Source organism: Pelodiscus sinensis, chromosome 5 (genome assembly GCF_049634645.1).
Source record: "Pelodiscus sinensis isolate JC-2024 chromosome 5, ASM4963464v1, whole genome shotgun sequence".
In the NCBI taxonomy this organism is placed as follows: Eukaryota; Metazoa; Chordata; order Testudines; family Trionychidae; genus Pelodiscus; species Pelodiscus sinensis.
Genome location: NC_134715.1, coordinates 13,576,692 through 13,590,675, shown reverse-complemented (window position 1 = coordinate 13,590,675; position 13,984 = coordinate 13,576,692). Strand labels below are relative to the sequence as shown.

General features: G+C 39.7%; 1 protein-coding gene across 5 annotated transcripts in view; it reads left to right on the top strand.

The window, feature by feature from the left end:
- Positions 1-13,984, top strand: part of MAPK10 (mitogen-activated protein kinase 10) — a 261,308-nt gene that overhangs the window by 229,201 nt on the left and 18,123 nt on the right. For all 5 annotated transcript variants that reach the window (XM_075929539.1, XM_006115341.4, XM_006115340.4 and 2 more), the window contains exons 10-11: positions 6,010-6,192; positions 8,984-9,108. In XM_075929539.1, the coding sequence (XP_075785654.1) occupies positions 6,010-6,192; positions 8,984-9,108 (308 nt within the window). The remainder of the gene's footprint in view (positions 1-6,009; positions 6,193-8,983; positions 9,109-13,984) is intronic.

Here is a 13,984-nt window from a genome sequence, read left to right as displayed (position 1 = left end):
TACTGTGACATTTTTCATCCATAATTGGAGAAGCTTCATCTGATGGTGTGTAGTTCCAGGTGTACAAACTAACTGGTCAGAGCAAGCAAGACATGCATTATTGCACAGCAGACGATACTCCACCTTCCATAATTACTTGTATAAATGAAATCAATTTTCCACATGGTGTGCAGGGAAAAGTCTTACACCCTGCAATGATCCTCTCCCTGATATCCTCCACTGTCTTTTAAGCCTCAAGAATGATGGACTATTTCTCAATTCATCTTACAGCAATTAAGGCTTTTCATGATAAACTAGATGACCAGGATAGAGTGGCAACATTTCCCAAATCAAGTATTGTTTTGCATCAGAAGAATCAGTGATGTGGCTAGCATGCATGTGAGTGGAATAGAGGTACCTGCACATCACTGCAGGATGTGGAACAGGAGGGAGCAGACCATTGTCAAATGGGATGAGGATGAGTAATCATCAGTTTTATACAATTTGCAAGTCTGAGATACCAGAAGATGATGATGGATTTCAGACCGTCACCTTTCAGACTATCCAAGTATTGGAAAGTTAAGTCCAAGTTTCACATAAGTAAATGTTCAAACTGTAGGTGAGAGTGGCAGCAGTAATATGACAACCCTGATCTGTAATTGAGAGTCCTGCGTGGAATATGTTTCTTGAAGCATTAAAACATTCATGATCATATAGTTGGTTAGCTGCTAAAGAATATCATGATCCTATCTATATTCAGCTGTAAGATTGTCAGAATGCTGAAAGCCAAGTGACAGGTTTGGTAGCCCCTGCCCCCGCCAACCCCGCTACTCTTAGGGAGGAGACCAATGTGAAAGCATGCATGCACACATATACTTCTGAATGGTCACTATTTTAACAAAGTTTGTGTGCAATTATGACATCTTGCTTGAAATAGCCAGAAGAACCTTTGAGGATCTGAAGTTCTGCCTTTGAAACCTTGGCCAAATACTTTTTGAATTGATATCTTAACTACATACACAAAACCCAATAATGTCTTGTTTCCATCTTGCCAACCAGTTAAACTCATGTTACGTCCACGTCTTGAATACTGTAGGCAGATCTGGTCACCCCATCTACAAAAAGATGTATTGGATTTGGAAAAGGTACAGAAAGGACAACAGAAATGATTAGGGGTAAGGAACAGCTTCCATATGAGGAAAGATTAACAAGACTGGGACTTTTCAGCTTGGAAAATAAATGACTAAAGGATGGGGGGATAATATATACACACACATACATATATGTACATACGCGTGTTCACACACATGTACACACACACAGTGTGATTGTGTGTGTTACATTTATTTCAAAGTAGCAATACTTTTACTTAAGTAACTTCTTTGGGTACTTTTTCCACCACTATCTCGTTACGGATATTGGACTTAATGATCAACTCTGCCTTTGTATCATTACCGGTGAAAGCTGGACAATGCTAGTTTCCAATCATCTGCTTCTGGCTGGCTGTTTCCCTGGCAACTAGGTATGACAGTCAGAGGCTCTTGCATCCAGCTGCTTTTAGGGCCTGTGGTGACATGCAAAGCAGGGAGCCTAGCTGAGGCGTCTGCAGGGCTGCTGGCTGGGAGTTGCCTAACTTCAGGCACCCCACACGTCTCTTCCCCCAGCCATCTCCCGCACTTCTACCCCATGTAACCCAAACCCTTTGCAAACCCTACTTCTGCGCTGATACCCTCTCCCAGACCTTGCACCCCAATCTCCTACCCCATGTCAAAACACCATTCTTCCCTAGGTTACAGCTTAAACCCCAGCACCCCCTCGTACTCTCCATTCACAATCCCCCCTTCACCCAAGCTCCCTGGCATACCTCATACAACCTCCTGCACTCCATTCTACTACCCCAAACTCCCTTTTTCCCCCAACCTCCATCCCAGACCTTGCACCTCCTCCATTAATATCATGGACGAATGTGGCCCGTACCAACTTATTGGAGTGGCACCCGATCAAAAATTATTGCCCACCTCTGGCCTAGCCTGTGTGAATCAGCTCTCATACATACTTCAAAACAACCATAGGAACTGAGAGATTTTACATCATTATAGCAGGATACATTGTGGCCATGGATGGTTCAACTTACACCTTTACTCTTAGGTAATACTTGTTTTCCCATCGTGCTTCTGCATAGTGTAATGACAAACAGCATGCCATCTGATCATGAATTGTCCTCTTGAATGACTACATTTCTTACCCAACATATAATTTAGTAGTTCTAAAAATGTTTTTCATTGACTACTTGAAAGTTGCTGAGGGTCTCTGCAGACCATTTCATGATCTTTCCAAATATTGCTTGTATCATTAGCTAAGTATTGTAAAGCACTTTGGATAAAGCGATATATTAAAAAAAAACTTAATTAATATTTTGTTCTACAACTAAAAGCACACAACTTATTTTAATATTGGTAGGGGTCTCTCCCCCACCACAGCAGCCAGAGAGCTGAGGCTGAGAAAGAAGGCTGTCTCTCTCCAGCAGCTGTAGCCCTAGAGTAGAGAAAAGTTACCTTTTTCTCTGGCAACTGCAGTCCTGCACATTACAAGTTTTCCCCCACCCCCTCTTCCCTGCTGCCCCCCGTATACTTCCTATTTTCCCCAGCTCACCCATCTTCCTTCACCTTACATGTACAAATTCTCCAGGGTCTAAAGCACCTAATTAATGGAGCCATGCCTGAACTGAACGATGGGCAGCCCATCATTCTCTCGTGTGTGGCCACCCACTCATGAAAATTAGAGGGAACTGTCTGTGGACCACCTGAATGGAGTCCATGGACCACAGTTTGAGAACCTCTGATCTAATTTATTGTTTGTGCCTCGAGACACCATACAACAAAAGAAGAGTCTATCCAAAGCTTTGATCTACTGCCAGAAAACAAGGAGACATAATTCATGTCAACTGAAACACAATTTCATGTACACATCTGGCCCTGCATTTATGCTAAAAGATGAATCATTATCTGCTCTCTAATCACCAAAGCTAATGCAAATCACTCTTCCTTACTAAACCTAGGGGGAAACTGCTTCATCTTAAGCCTGCTTAAGGCCGTATTCCTGATGTCACACTATTCACCTAATTTCTATGGATATATAACAGAAATGTCACTTAAATTACTTACTTCTATTTACCAGTCAGTATGCAACCTATCCACCATTCACATCATCTCTGGTTTGTGTTTTAAATTAAGGCTTATCTTTTGCAGCCTTGATGATGTTGTTTCTGCCACTAGCCAGGGAAAGTTTATTGCCTCCTCAGTGCCAAGCAGGCATGTAGATTTTCCAAGCTCTGAATAGCTAGATGCTGTGTTACCACAACACTCGTCTGTGCTTTACGTGTGTCCTATTTGCTATATGGGTATTTGTCAATAATCTCTGATCATCAGGGTAGAAATGTATCTCAGATGAAAATGTTTTACTTGGTGTAAAACCATTTATATCAATGGAATCACACCAGAAATGTCATCATGGATAAATCTGACCTGTGAAACCAGACACCGGAATGGCTTGTATTTGACTTTGGAAAGTAATAATGGACAAAATAAGTGCATGTGAACAGAACTAAAATACATGCCTCCAAGCTATTGGGGAAAGCAATAAGGCTCTGCAACTGCCTCTCTTGATGCCAACTTTGTCATTGACCTTAATACTGTGGACTAAGACTGTGCCTTAATACTTTAAAGTGAATGTCCACCCGTGGGTCAGAGCAAAGACTTCATTACAACAGTCTTCAACCTAAAAATAAGCTTAAACTTCTCAGTGGTTATGGTTAGGCAAATTCTGTTTATTTTACTCACTTGAGTAGTCCCATTAAGTTTAATACATACATGACAAACTGGTGTGAGTAAGGCAAAGCAGCAATTTAGCCCATTCTTTGTCTGTACTTTTCTTTCCCAGTCTTTTATTGCTAGGGAATTTTTATATAGAAGGAGCTTCTTTGTTTAGCAGAATTCATCTGTTCCTGCTGTCGATGCCTCCTTTGAAATCTGATGACACAAATCATATATTTATTCAGCACAATCAGAAGGAAATCTTAAGGAACAAAAATCCTATTCATGTCCATTTCCCAAATAATTCATGAACCATCAGCAGCTCTTTAAGGGGGTTCCTTGTGAAACCATGAAGTTCTGCAATATTTGCATACTAACTACTGGTTAAACTAATCTGGCGCTCTCTGGTCCGGGAACATCTGTGGTCTGGCTTGACTTTAGTTAGCTGGATGTCCACTTATCATGGCGTGGCCAAGTTTCCCATGGTCCCATAATGTTTGTTTACAGCCACCTGTCCTGGCTCTCTCTGTTCTGTGCTGTATTTTAACATCCCAGCAGGCAGCGAAAGTGTTGGTAATGCAGCTAGACAATATTGACTTCTCGTAGTCGGTCACATTTTCTGGTTAAGCACCGGTCAGGTCCCGAGGTGCCAATCTAGAGGTTCAACCTCTATTTTATTAATGTCTCTACAAAAACAGTTTCTAATAATTACATTCTCAAGGATATAAAAATTAAATATTAAAATTCTTTATTACATAAAATAATACATAGTGCTTATATGTAAAAAGTCCCTTTCATATGAGGATCTCAGTTTTTTGTTTTAAGTTCTTTTAAACAAAAATTAAGCCTCACTATGCTCCAATAATCATTTTACAGAGGAGTAAATTGAAGAACAAAAAACTGAAGTGGGTTGAAGTAACGCTTTGCAAGAATGGATGAAGAACTTATATTTTGACTCCTATTCTCTTGTTCTAATGACTAGGCACTAATGCCTACCCTCTCTGTCTCATGAGCCCGTATATTGCATTGTTTCGAGCAGTGTAGGAAACATTTTTCAAAATGAATAATTGAAATGAAATGTCAAAAAAAATATTTTTTCCATCATGACTCAATAAAAATTGTATTAACAAATCCAAATTGGATCAACTGAAATATTTTTTCCATTATTTTCAAAATATTTCATTTCAGATTTAATGACTGCAGCGTCTGTGATGAGGGTGTGTGGGATTTGTACTGGCTTTAAAGGCATATGCTTGATCAATCAATTGACGTAGGGCTAATTTGGAACATGTCATCAGATATGCTTATTGGTACTTCAAAAAGGCTAAAAGAATTGCCCACTGAAATCCTACAATAAGTGAGAGAGTTTCATGGCTTAGAATGAAAGCATGTGGAAGCTAGCATTCATGATGAAGGCATACCAACTGCTTCTTGTTAGTCATATGTTTGAGGAAAACAAAAGAGAAATATTTTTGTGAAACTGGTGCATCATGTACCAAAAGAAAACATTTGTTAGAAGAAATGGTGAACAACCAAGAAAACACCTTACATGTTTACAAGAAGTTACCAAATAGCTTTTGTTGTTCTTATAATGTTAACGAGGGAAGAATAAAGACAAAAGTATGCAGCATTTCCATTCATGTATGCACCTTCAGGAACTTCTGACAAAAATGTCTTTTCATCACGTCTCTATTCGCAAATAAAATGGCCTTCACAAATTATTGATCACTCATGAAAAAAACAAGATAGGGCTAACTTTCACCCCTTGCAGAACTCTGATCACACTATTTAACCCCACTAAATTCTGCTCTACACAGTGTGCCAGCTCTAATTGATATGCTCAGCTGAACAAATAAAATTTGTGACACTCATGCACCCCTTCTGATATCTATGGGATTATACAGGAGTAAGACAAGGTAGCCATAAAGCTAGGATTTAAAAATTAAAATAGACTAGCATCCATGGCCAAGATGGAGAAAGTTTTATCTTGTGAGGTGTCCATCTATTATTACTAATCTTTATGTGCGCTGTCCACCATTAAACTCTATGCCATAAATGTCTCACCCATTATGGCATCAAGTCATGATAATGAACCAAGACACTGACCAAGAAGTATCTTGGGAGGGAATTAAACATGTGTATGGGTTGCTAAAAACCAACCAAACAAACAAAAAACAAGTAGGCTGCACAATTTTTCCCTTAACTTACCTCTCCTCAGATATTGACCAGTGGAATAAAGTAATTGAGCAGCTGGGAACACCATGCCCAGAATTCATGAAGAAGCTACAACCCACAGTGCGAAACTACGTTGAAAACCGACCTAAGTATGCTGGTCTCACTTTCCCAAAACTTTTCCCAGATTCTCTCTTTCCAGCCGACTCAGAACACAACAAACTCAAAGGTATGTCCAAGGAGGGAGCATGGGGCATGTATAAGCAAGTGCAATTCAAAAATGATTTTTTTCTCCAGTAAGTGAATTGATTTTTAATGTACTTTATACAGTAGGTCACTATTTTGTATGGGAAGTACTTTTAATTTCTGCATAGTTAGGCTCCATCCAAGTGTGTATTGGACACTGAGCTCTTTGATGTGAAGAAAATACAAAGTAAAGTGTTTGAGATCTGCAAGTGGTGGGGTAAAGAAAAAGTAAAAATGTTATAGCCAGTTGTTTTCCTGAGAACATCTTGGAATTTATATTATCAGATTGGATTCAAGTGATGTAAGTACCAAGATATTTGCATTTTATCAACTGAAGAGCTAGTTGTAAATATGATTTTGAGGGAAATCAGGTGCTAGGGCAGACAGACCCTGTATACATATATTGTCATTATTAATATGTCAAGCATGTCAGAGGCATGACTCTCATTCTGTTCAGCTGTGCACTATGATAGCACGTTTGGACATCCTGAGTTCTTAATAATTTTATTCTGACATAATGGAGCCTACGGTGTTGTCTCTGAAGAGCTCAAAGTGGCATTAAATCTTCATTTGTTGTAAACAAAGACCTGTCGATGCAGCCAGAGCCCTGGCTCCAACAGTGAGGGTGTCTTTACTAAATAAAATAAAACTATAAATTCCATTAAGAAAAATTGCTCTTGATGTGGTTGCAGTTAAATATCTGCCTGTAAGTGATTTGAGGACTATGAAAAAGGAAGTAACTTGGTTTTGGTATGTGAAGCAGAATATGTTAATTACAGTGTGAGGAGAGCTACAGATTTCCATTGCACAATATATACAATGGCAAATAATGCTTTTGTCATAAATTGAAGCCATGAGTAATTTGCACTGGATGTTGACCTTCAGTAAGAAACCACGAGTAATGTGTATTGAATATAAAAAAGCTTTCCAGTTACAACCCTGGAACCTTTTCAGATTTCCAGTGTGCCTCATTTTGAGCACATGGGTTCCTCTGGTAGCTTGCTGAAGTGACACATAATGTTTCTTTATCACCTGCAACTTGCATGTCATTTCATTACCAAGAACACTCTTCCAGTTAACAAGTGTTTCATATCAAAGCTGTTGTCTGAGATCTGAGAGTAAAGGGAAAGGTCTGAGTAAATGCTTTTGGAAGTACCGAGTTCTGTTCTGTACTCCTCCTACAATGAAAATAAATAGAGGAAGGGGGTGTCTTTCATTGCCTTTAAAGGTGATGCATAGAGAAACTGTGTTAACATACTAACTCCTGGATAAAGAAAGCACACTTATTTAAGCACAGAATGAAGGTTTTTAAGATTATTTCTTGTTTGGTTCCTTCTCTTTTAAAAAGATTCTAATTTTGTGTCCCAAATCCACATGACTTTCAAAAAAGTATAATAAATAATGTTATCTAGTCAATTTGATGTCAATGTTTAGTAGTGTGTGTGTACTGGGGTACATAACATACATTTAGTAAGAGAATGTGGTTTTTGTAGTTACTGATCTTTTTTTCTTTGTTTTATGTTTTTTAAGGTCCACAGCAAACATGTCAAGCAAGAAAGCATTTTTATATTACATGAGAATACTATTAGTAGTTAGTGATCTGGTTAATCTGTTAAAGATTGCAATGAATTTATGGTACAAATTATTGATAGTGGGGAAAAAACAATACCAAGATAAAACAGGTTGCAGGTTGCATATGATTAACAGCATATTTTCTATGAATCCAGAATACTGTAGGCTCTGATCCCCGATTAGAGGTTTTGGCTTGTACCTCTTATAGACTATAATATGGTCCTAGAGGGTTTTTGTTGTTGTTGTTGGATACTTGCCCAATCAGATGTCAACATGAACTTCCACAGGATGATTATCCAAGTTCCTGTCAGAATGAATAGAGGGTTACTTTGCTTCCTTGACAGAATTTCATATTCCATTTGCCAATATCATCACCAACAAATTTTTATACAGGGACTCTGAATAGTAAATCCCATAGCAACTGCTACAGATGTGTCCATTTAGGCCTTATGCTATAAACCAGTTAGTTATCACGGGAAGAGAATTCAGAGAGTGTTAATTTTTTGCTGAAAGTTCACCTACCTTGTTCGACTGTGTGATGACATCATAGTAGACTTATTCCAACTTTCTTGACAAGTAAGACTAAGTGTAATGGGCCGTATCCTTTGTCAGTGTAATTTGGGATAGCTCCATAGAAGTCAAACGCAAGTGCAAATGCAGCTTATTTATGCCAGCTGATGATATTGCCCACTGGTTTCAGCACTACTTAGATGAATGAGAGAATCAGGATTTGGACACAGGTTTAGTCACCAGTCTTACCAATGAGTGCATTCTTATTGCTGAACAAGGAGTTTTTACTTTCTAGGACTTCCCTTGAAAAGGGTCAGTTTTATTTCAATTTCAACCCTCTTTATTTTTAAAATATTTTAAAATAACATTACAAGTTCCTCTTTAACTGGAAAACCACAATGTTTGATGTCAATGGAAAAACAAAACATTTTAACTATTTCAAAGCTTTTTTTCCGCAGGAATTCTGAGTTGAAATTGGATCAAAACCAATCCTGTCCCACAAAAAAATTCATTTTGGGCTCATTTTGAGACTTATATAGTGTGCATGTCTTGTCCTGGCTCTTTATTCATCTTCTATGCAAATTTGGTATCGTGCCATATGGAGGAGTAGCAGAAAACTATGCAAATGAAGAACCAATTTCCACATATAGTGAATTTGTATTGACACTGTTCCTCTGGTTTCATTGCTCTAGCCAGCCAAGCCAGGGACCTTTTGTCAAAGATGTTGGTGATTGACCCAGCCAAACGGATATCAGTGGATGAAGCCTTACAGCATCCATATATTAATGTGTGGTATGACCCTGCAGAAGTGGAGGCGGTGAGACATGAACATTTAATTTGCTTTCAACTTAATACAGTAAAATGAAAACATATTTTGTTTAAACCTGCCAATCATGCTCTGTGGGCTGGACTTGGTCACCCTGGTCTGCACTCAGTACTCCTCAGTGGGCAAGCAGGGACTGGAAGGCATGGCATAGGGCTGGCAGGGTGCAGCAAGTGTGTGTGGGGGAGCTTCAAGGCCTGTACACGGGGAGGGAGAGGGGACAAAGCGGTTGGGGGGTGCTTCAGGAGCCAAGCATGGAGAGGGGCTGGTGAGGGGCAGAGGGCCTTCCCCATGCCCGATGCCTGCAGCACCTGCCTGCCCGCTCTGCCCCAACAACCTCTCCTCATGTCTGGTCCCTGCAGTGCCTCCCCCTCAAATGCTGCACCCTGCCAACCCTTCCCTGTGCCTGCCACAGTCCTTTTCCTCCCCATACCCAACCACTCCCACAGAACACCCAGCCCGCTGCACCCTGCCAGCCCCTTCCCCCCCCATGCCTGCCCGATCCCTCCCCAGCATAGCAGCCCTGCCGGGCTGGGGAAATTTGATCACATTTTTCCCAGCTGGGGAAAGCTGGGCTGAGGCTGCAGCACGCCAACACCCAGCCCTGCCCCTGGCTGCCAGAGAAGGCTGCAGCCATGATGCAGCAGGCCTGGCCAGGCTGAGCCCACAGCAGCCCTGGCCCTTCTCCTGGTTGCTGGGGAAGGCTAAGGCCACAGAGCGGCAGCCTCAGCTTGTCACGTGGCTGCTAGGGAGGGCTGGGCTGGGAGTTAGTGGGGCTTGACTCAAGGGATGGGGTTTGGGGGGAAGGGCCCCCAGTGGATGCTGATGAGGTCATTACATCATTCTGTTATCCTGCGGGACATTTTTTTTTTATATATGAAGACTTACTCCTAAACATGTACTATATGGTGGCGAGGGGCAGAACTAAACAGACAGCAAAACTTAGCTCCCAACCCAGGAAAACTCTTAAACCTTAGGGCCAATTGAAGTCAGTGTTAAGTTAAACAGGTGCTTTCCTGATTTGGGGGCAGAGTTCATTGGTACCTAATGTATCATCTGAGACAGAATTTTCTGATCAAGTTATCTTGCTACAGGGACTTCACTCTCCCTTGTGCCTTTTAAAAGCAAAACCCCTTTGAAGGCTTCAGCCTATGTAAGGTGCATGTAGCTGGGTTCACTGTGTATGTATATTCCCTGTACACGTTTGAAAATAAAAGAAAGCACTTTCTCTCAATGGATCAGAAAGTGATTGTAATTCTAGTATCTAACCTGACCACTACACTTATCTAAGGAATACCTCTTTTCCTTCCTCTGTCTCATTCGTCCTGGAAACCTTTTTAATAGTTTGGGGGAAAAGAAGCCACAGTAAACTAGACCTGAAGAACGGAGAAGTTTTATTCACTCTTTGTTAATGCTTCTTTCCCCACTTTTTGACCTTTGATTCCTCTTCCATTTAGAGCAGTGTCCCACCTGCACCATTTCTCCTGCCAGCCCAATTGAACATAGTCGTCTACAAGTAATTTGTCTGATCATACTGTTACATGTAAAGTCAAGATGTGAGTTTAAATATCACCTCGCAACACTTCCATTGGAAATAGTACAGTGTGGCTACAATAACGTGTTGCACTTCTAAGTATTCCTATAGAAAGAGAGAGAGAGAGGGAGAGAGAGAGAGAGCTCATGGCAGGAAAATATTTGGCTATGTAACTAGTAAGCGTCACATGAAAACATCTGTGATGACATGATAAACAGAGAGCCCAGTGGTCTCCAACCTTTTTACACCCAAGATCACTTTTTAAGTCTCAGAACAGGCGAAGATCTACCGTCCCGCCCCTTCCTTGAAGCCCCGCCTACATTACATGAGGAAATCTAATGTAAATGTACTGTGCAGGTGTGCAGTTCAGAGAGGGCTCAAGAGCTACTCTTAGAGCCCCTGAGATCTACCTGTAGATCGCGATCTACTGGTTGGTGACCACGGTACTAGATGATGATCACTATCTATGTAGCTATTTAGGAAGTTAAAGGAATTCAGCACCTTGCATAGCCAAGTCTGCATGTATTCTTACAGAGCTGTTCCAAATGACACAGTATACTTTACATGCTGAAATTTAGCATGGTTTAAATTATATTCTACATTTCAGTTACATTTGCTTCTGCACCATCTATTAGTATACCCTAAACAAATTAATTGAGTATATACTTTAATTTCTATTGGCTTTTTGTTTACTTTTAAAATCATGTCTTTTTATTTGAATTCCAGATGCCTGTTTTCCTCTCCTTGGTGATCTTTGTTGAATTATCTATTATCCATTATTCTTTTTTTTGACTAATCCATTTTTTAATTCAAAATAGCTTCCTTGCTTTTTGTATATGACTTGCAGTCTCTCCTTGTCTGTCTTTACATCTGCTCTCTCCTTGCACATTCATTCCATTCTTTCAGTCTTGGCATTCTTTTCTGTCCAACTGTGTGCAATTCAAGATCACTCATTGACTTGTATTGCATCCAGTAAATGCAGAAGAGATGGAATTTTAACAAACTTCCAAATTGCCAGATCTCTTCTTGTCTCTCTTGAAACCTAGCCTATGTATTGTCTAAACCCTGCTCAGCTTATTCTCTTGCATTCTTGTTTGCCCCCCTTAAACTTTACTGTGACAATTCAATGCTTCTTTCTGAAGTTTCCCACCATGGCTGATACCAGAACTGCTCCACCAGCAGCAGCTTGATGGGGGTCACTAATGTCACAAAATGGCAATGACTGCCAGATCTTATTACTGTTTGTCGTGTCATATAATCCAGCTCACAGTGGGTTCCTGTGGCACACTGGTAAAAATACCAGTGCCATCAGAGGCATTTGCACACTAATTGTCCACACCATTGCAATAAGTGAGATTTTTTATTTATTTAGTTTGGTTAAGAAACACTAACTAACTAAATAATATTGGTCAAGCTGTAAATTACAGTTTTGGCTTTTATTGGCCTGGTCCATTTCTCATTCTCATTTTCACCTTTTGCTTATATGAGTCACTGAATCCAGTATTGTAAAACACTATTCCCTTATTTTATCTTTTGAGAAATTGCTTATAAATCATGTTAAATCAATCAATTATAGTTGGAACTATTTAAATCCACAAGTGAACTTTTTATATTCTCTGCTTTGGTTGTGCTTTTTCATTCAGAAATATGGGTAAGGAAATTCTAGTGCTTTTGTGATTCTTTAAAGACATGGAGGTTAATTCTGGATAAGCACCTGGAAGACTTGGGGGCCTGCGTAAACTTTTTTGCTCAGAATATCAGATTGGAAGTTTCAGAAGGCAATGATGTCTTGAGAGATTTCCAGTATTTTCTCATTTTGGTTGAGCCAGGAATGCTGTAAAAATAGCCTTTCTCAACAACATTGCCACTTCGCTTTGGGATGAAGTCAGTAATCACAGCATTGTTTTATGCCGTGGCATGTAGCTGTGAAGTATATCAGAGGTAGAAGCACAGGGGGCAGATGTCACTGCAGGAGGGACAAACATTTGGAACCATTGAGAGTTTGATCCAGTGCCTGTTATTCAGAGTTAATAGCAGATCTGAAATAAGGGAGAATGGTTGGAATATTTATTATATTTTGCGCGTGTCATGTGTGTCTAATACAAAAGGCCTGACAACTTGCAAGGGTGCCTTAGTTTACGGATCTCTTTTACAGCGGAAAATTAAAACAGTGGCTTTTGTTTTTACTATTGACAGTATATTAAAGCTAAAATTTCCATCTGTTCATGCTGACATACCTGCAACGGCTAATTGTGAATCACTTAATTACTTTCCAGAGAGCATTTATCTCAGTTGGTTATCACTTGCTTTTTGTTTCATCTGTTAAAAAGAGCAGTCGCTATCTGAATTGCATCTACATTGAGCATGGAGAGGAGGTTGTGATTTGTCAATATACTTACAGCAGATGCACTTTAGTTATCAGTTCTTTCGGTCACTTTCCTGTATGTCTTGCAGAAGAGTGTATTGAATCCAGTACATTCGATGCCATTTTGACATCCAGTAATTTGGTGCTGTTTCTAAGACATTAATTGTGGCTTTATTGAAAAAACTGTTCACTTTTGCCTGAGCATCAATCCAATGTCTAGCTTTCTGCTTCTGGCCAAAAAGCTGATGTCACAATGCCTTTTGGTTCATTTAAAAGAAAAATATCAGTATATGATTAGCTATAAAATTGTTTTTCCTGCTTAAAATGATAATGACTTATTTCCTCTTAGTTGAAGCTATGGAAGAATCTTTGATACTCATTCCCACCTTGTCAACTGTGTTAGATGTTAATCATGACTTTGGGAATATCTTAACTATTTTATTGGAGAATCTGTGGTTTTTTACATGGTGCAGAGACTCAGTATACCATACATTAGTGTGTGTAAATGTTGTTAGTTTCTATTTTTGACATGTTCTATGGCCTTCCTGAAGAGTCTCTGTTGTGCTGTGTTGCTCTATTTGAAATGCTGCCTCTTGTAGTTTTTCATGATTGTGATACATGATGATGTAACAATCTTAAAGCAATGACATTATGTCTCTGTATCACATCTGACCGGATTTTTCCTGCATTATAAGTAAACATTTTTCAACATAGCATTTGCATATATGTGATTAAGTGGATACAGGAAGTGTTATCCTTCATTATACTCTTGTCGGGTCTTGTAACACCAGTGGTCTTGGGCCTAGTTAATACTAGTATGGGAGACCTCAAAAAATATTCATTTGCTGGTGATTCATTAGCTTCAAGGGGTAGCCAAGTTAGTCTGTACAGAATAAACTTAAAAAACAACAACTTTAAAGACTAACAAAACATGTAGATGGTATGCCTGTCCTTGAGTCAATCTGTATTGA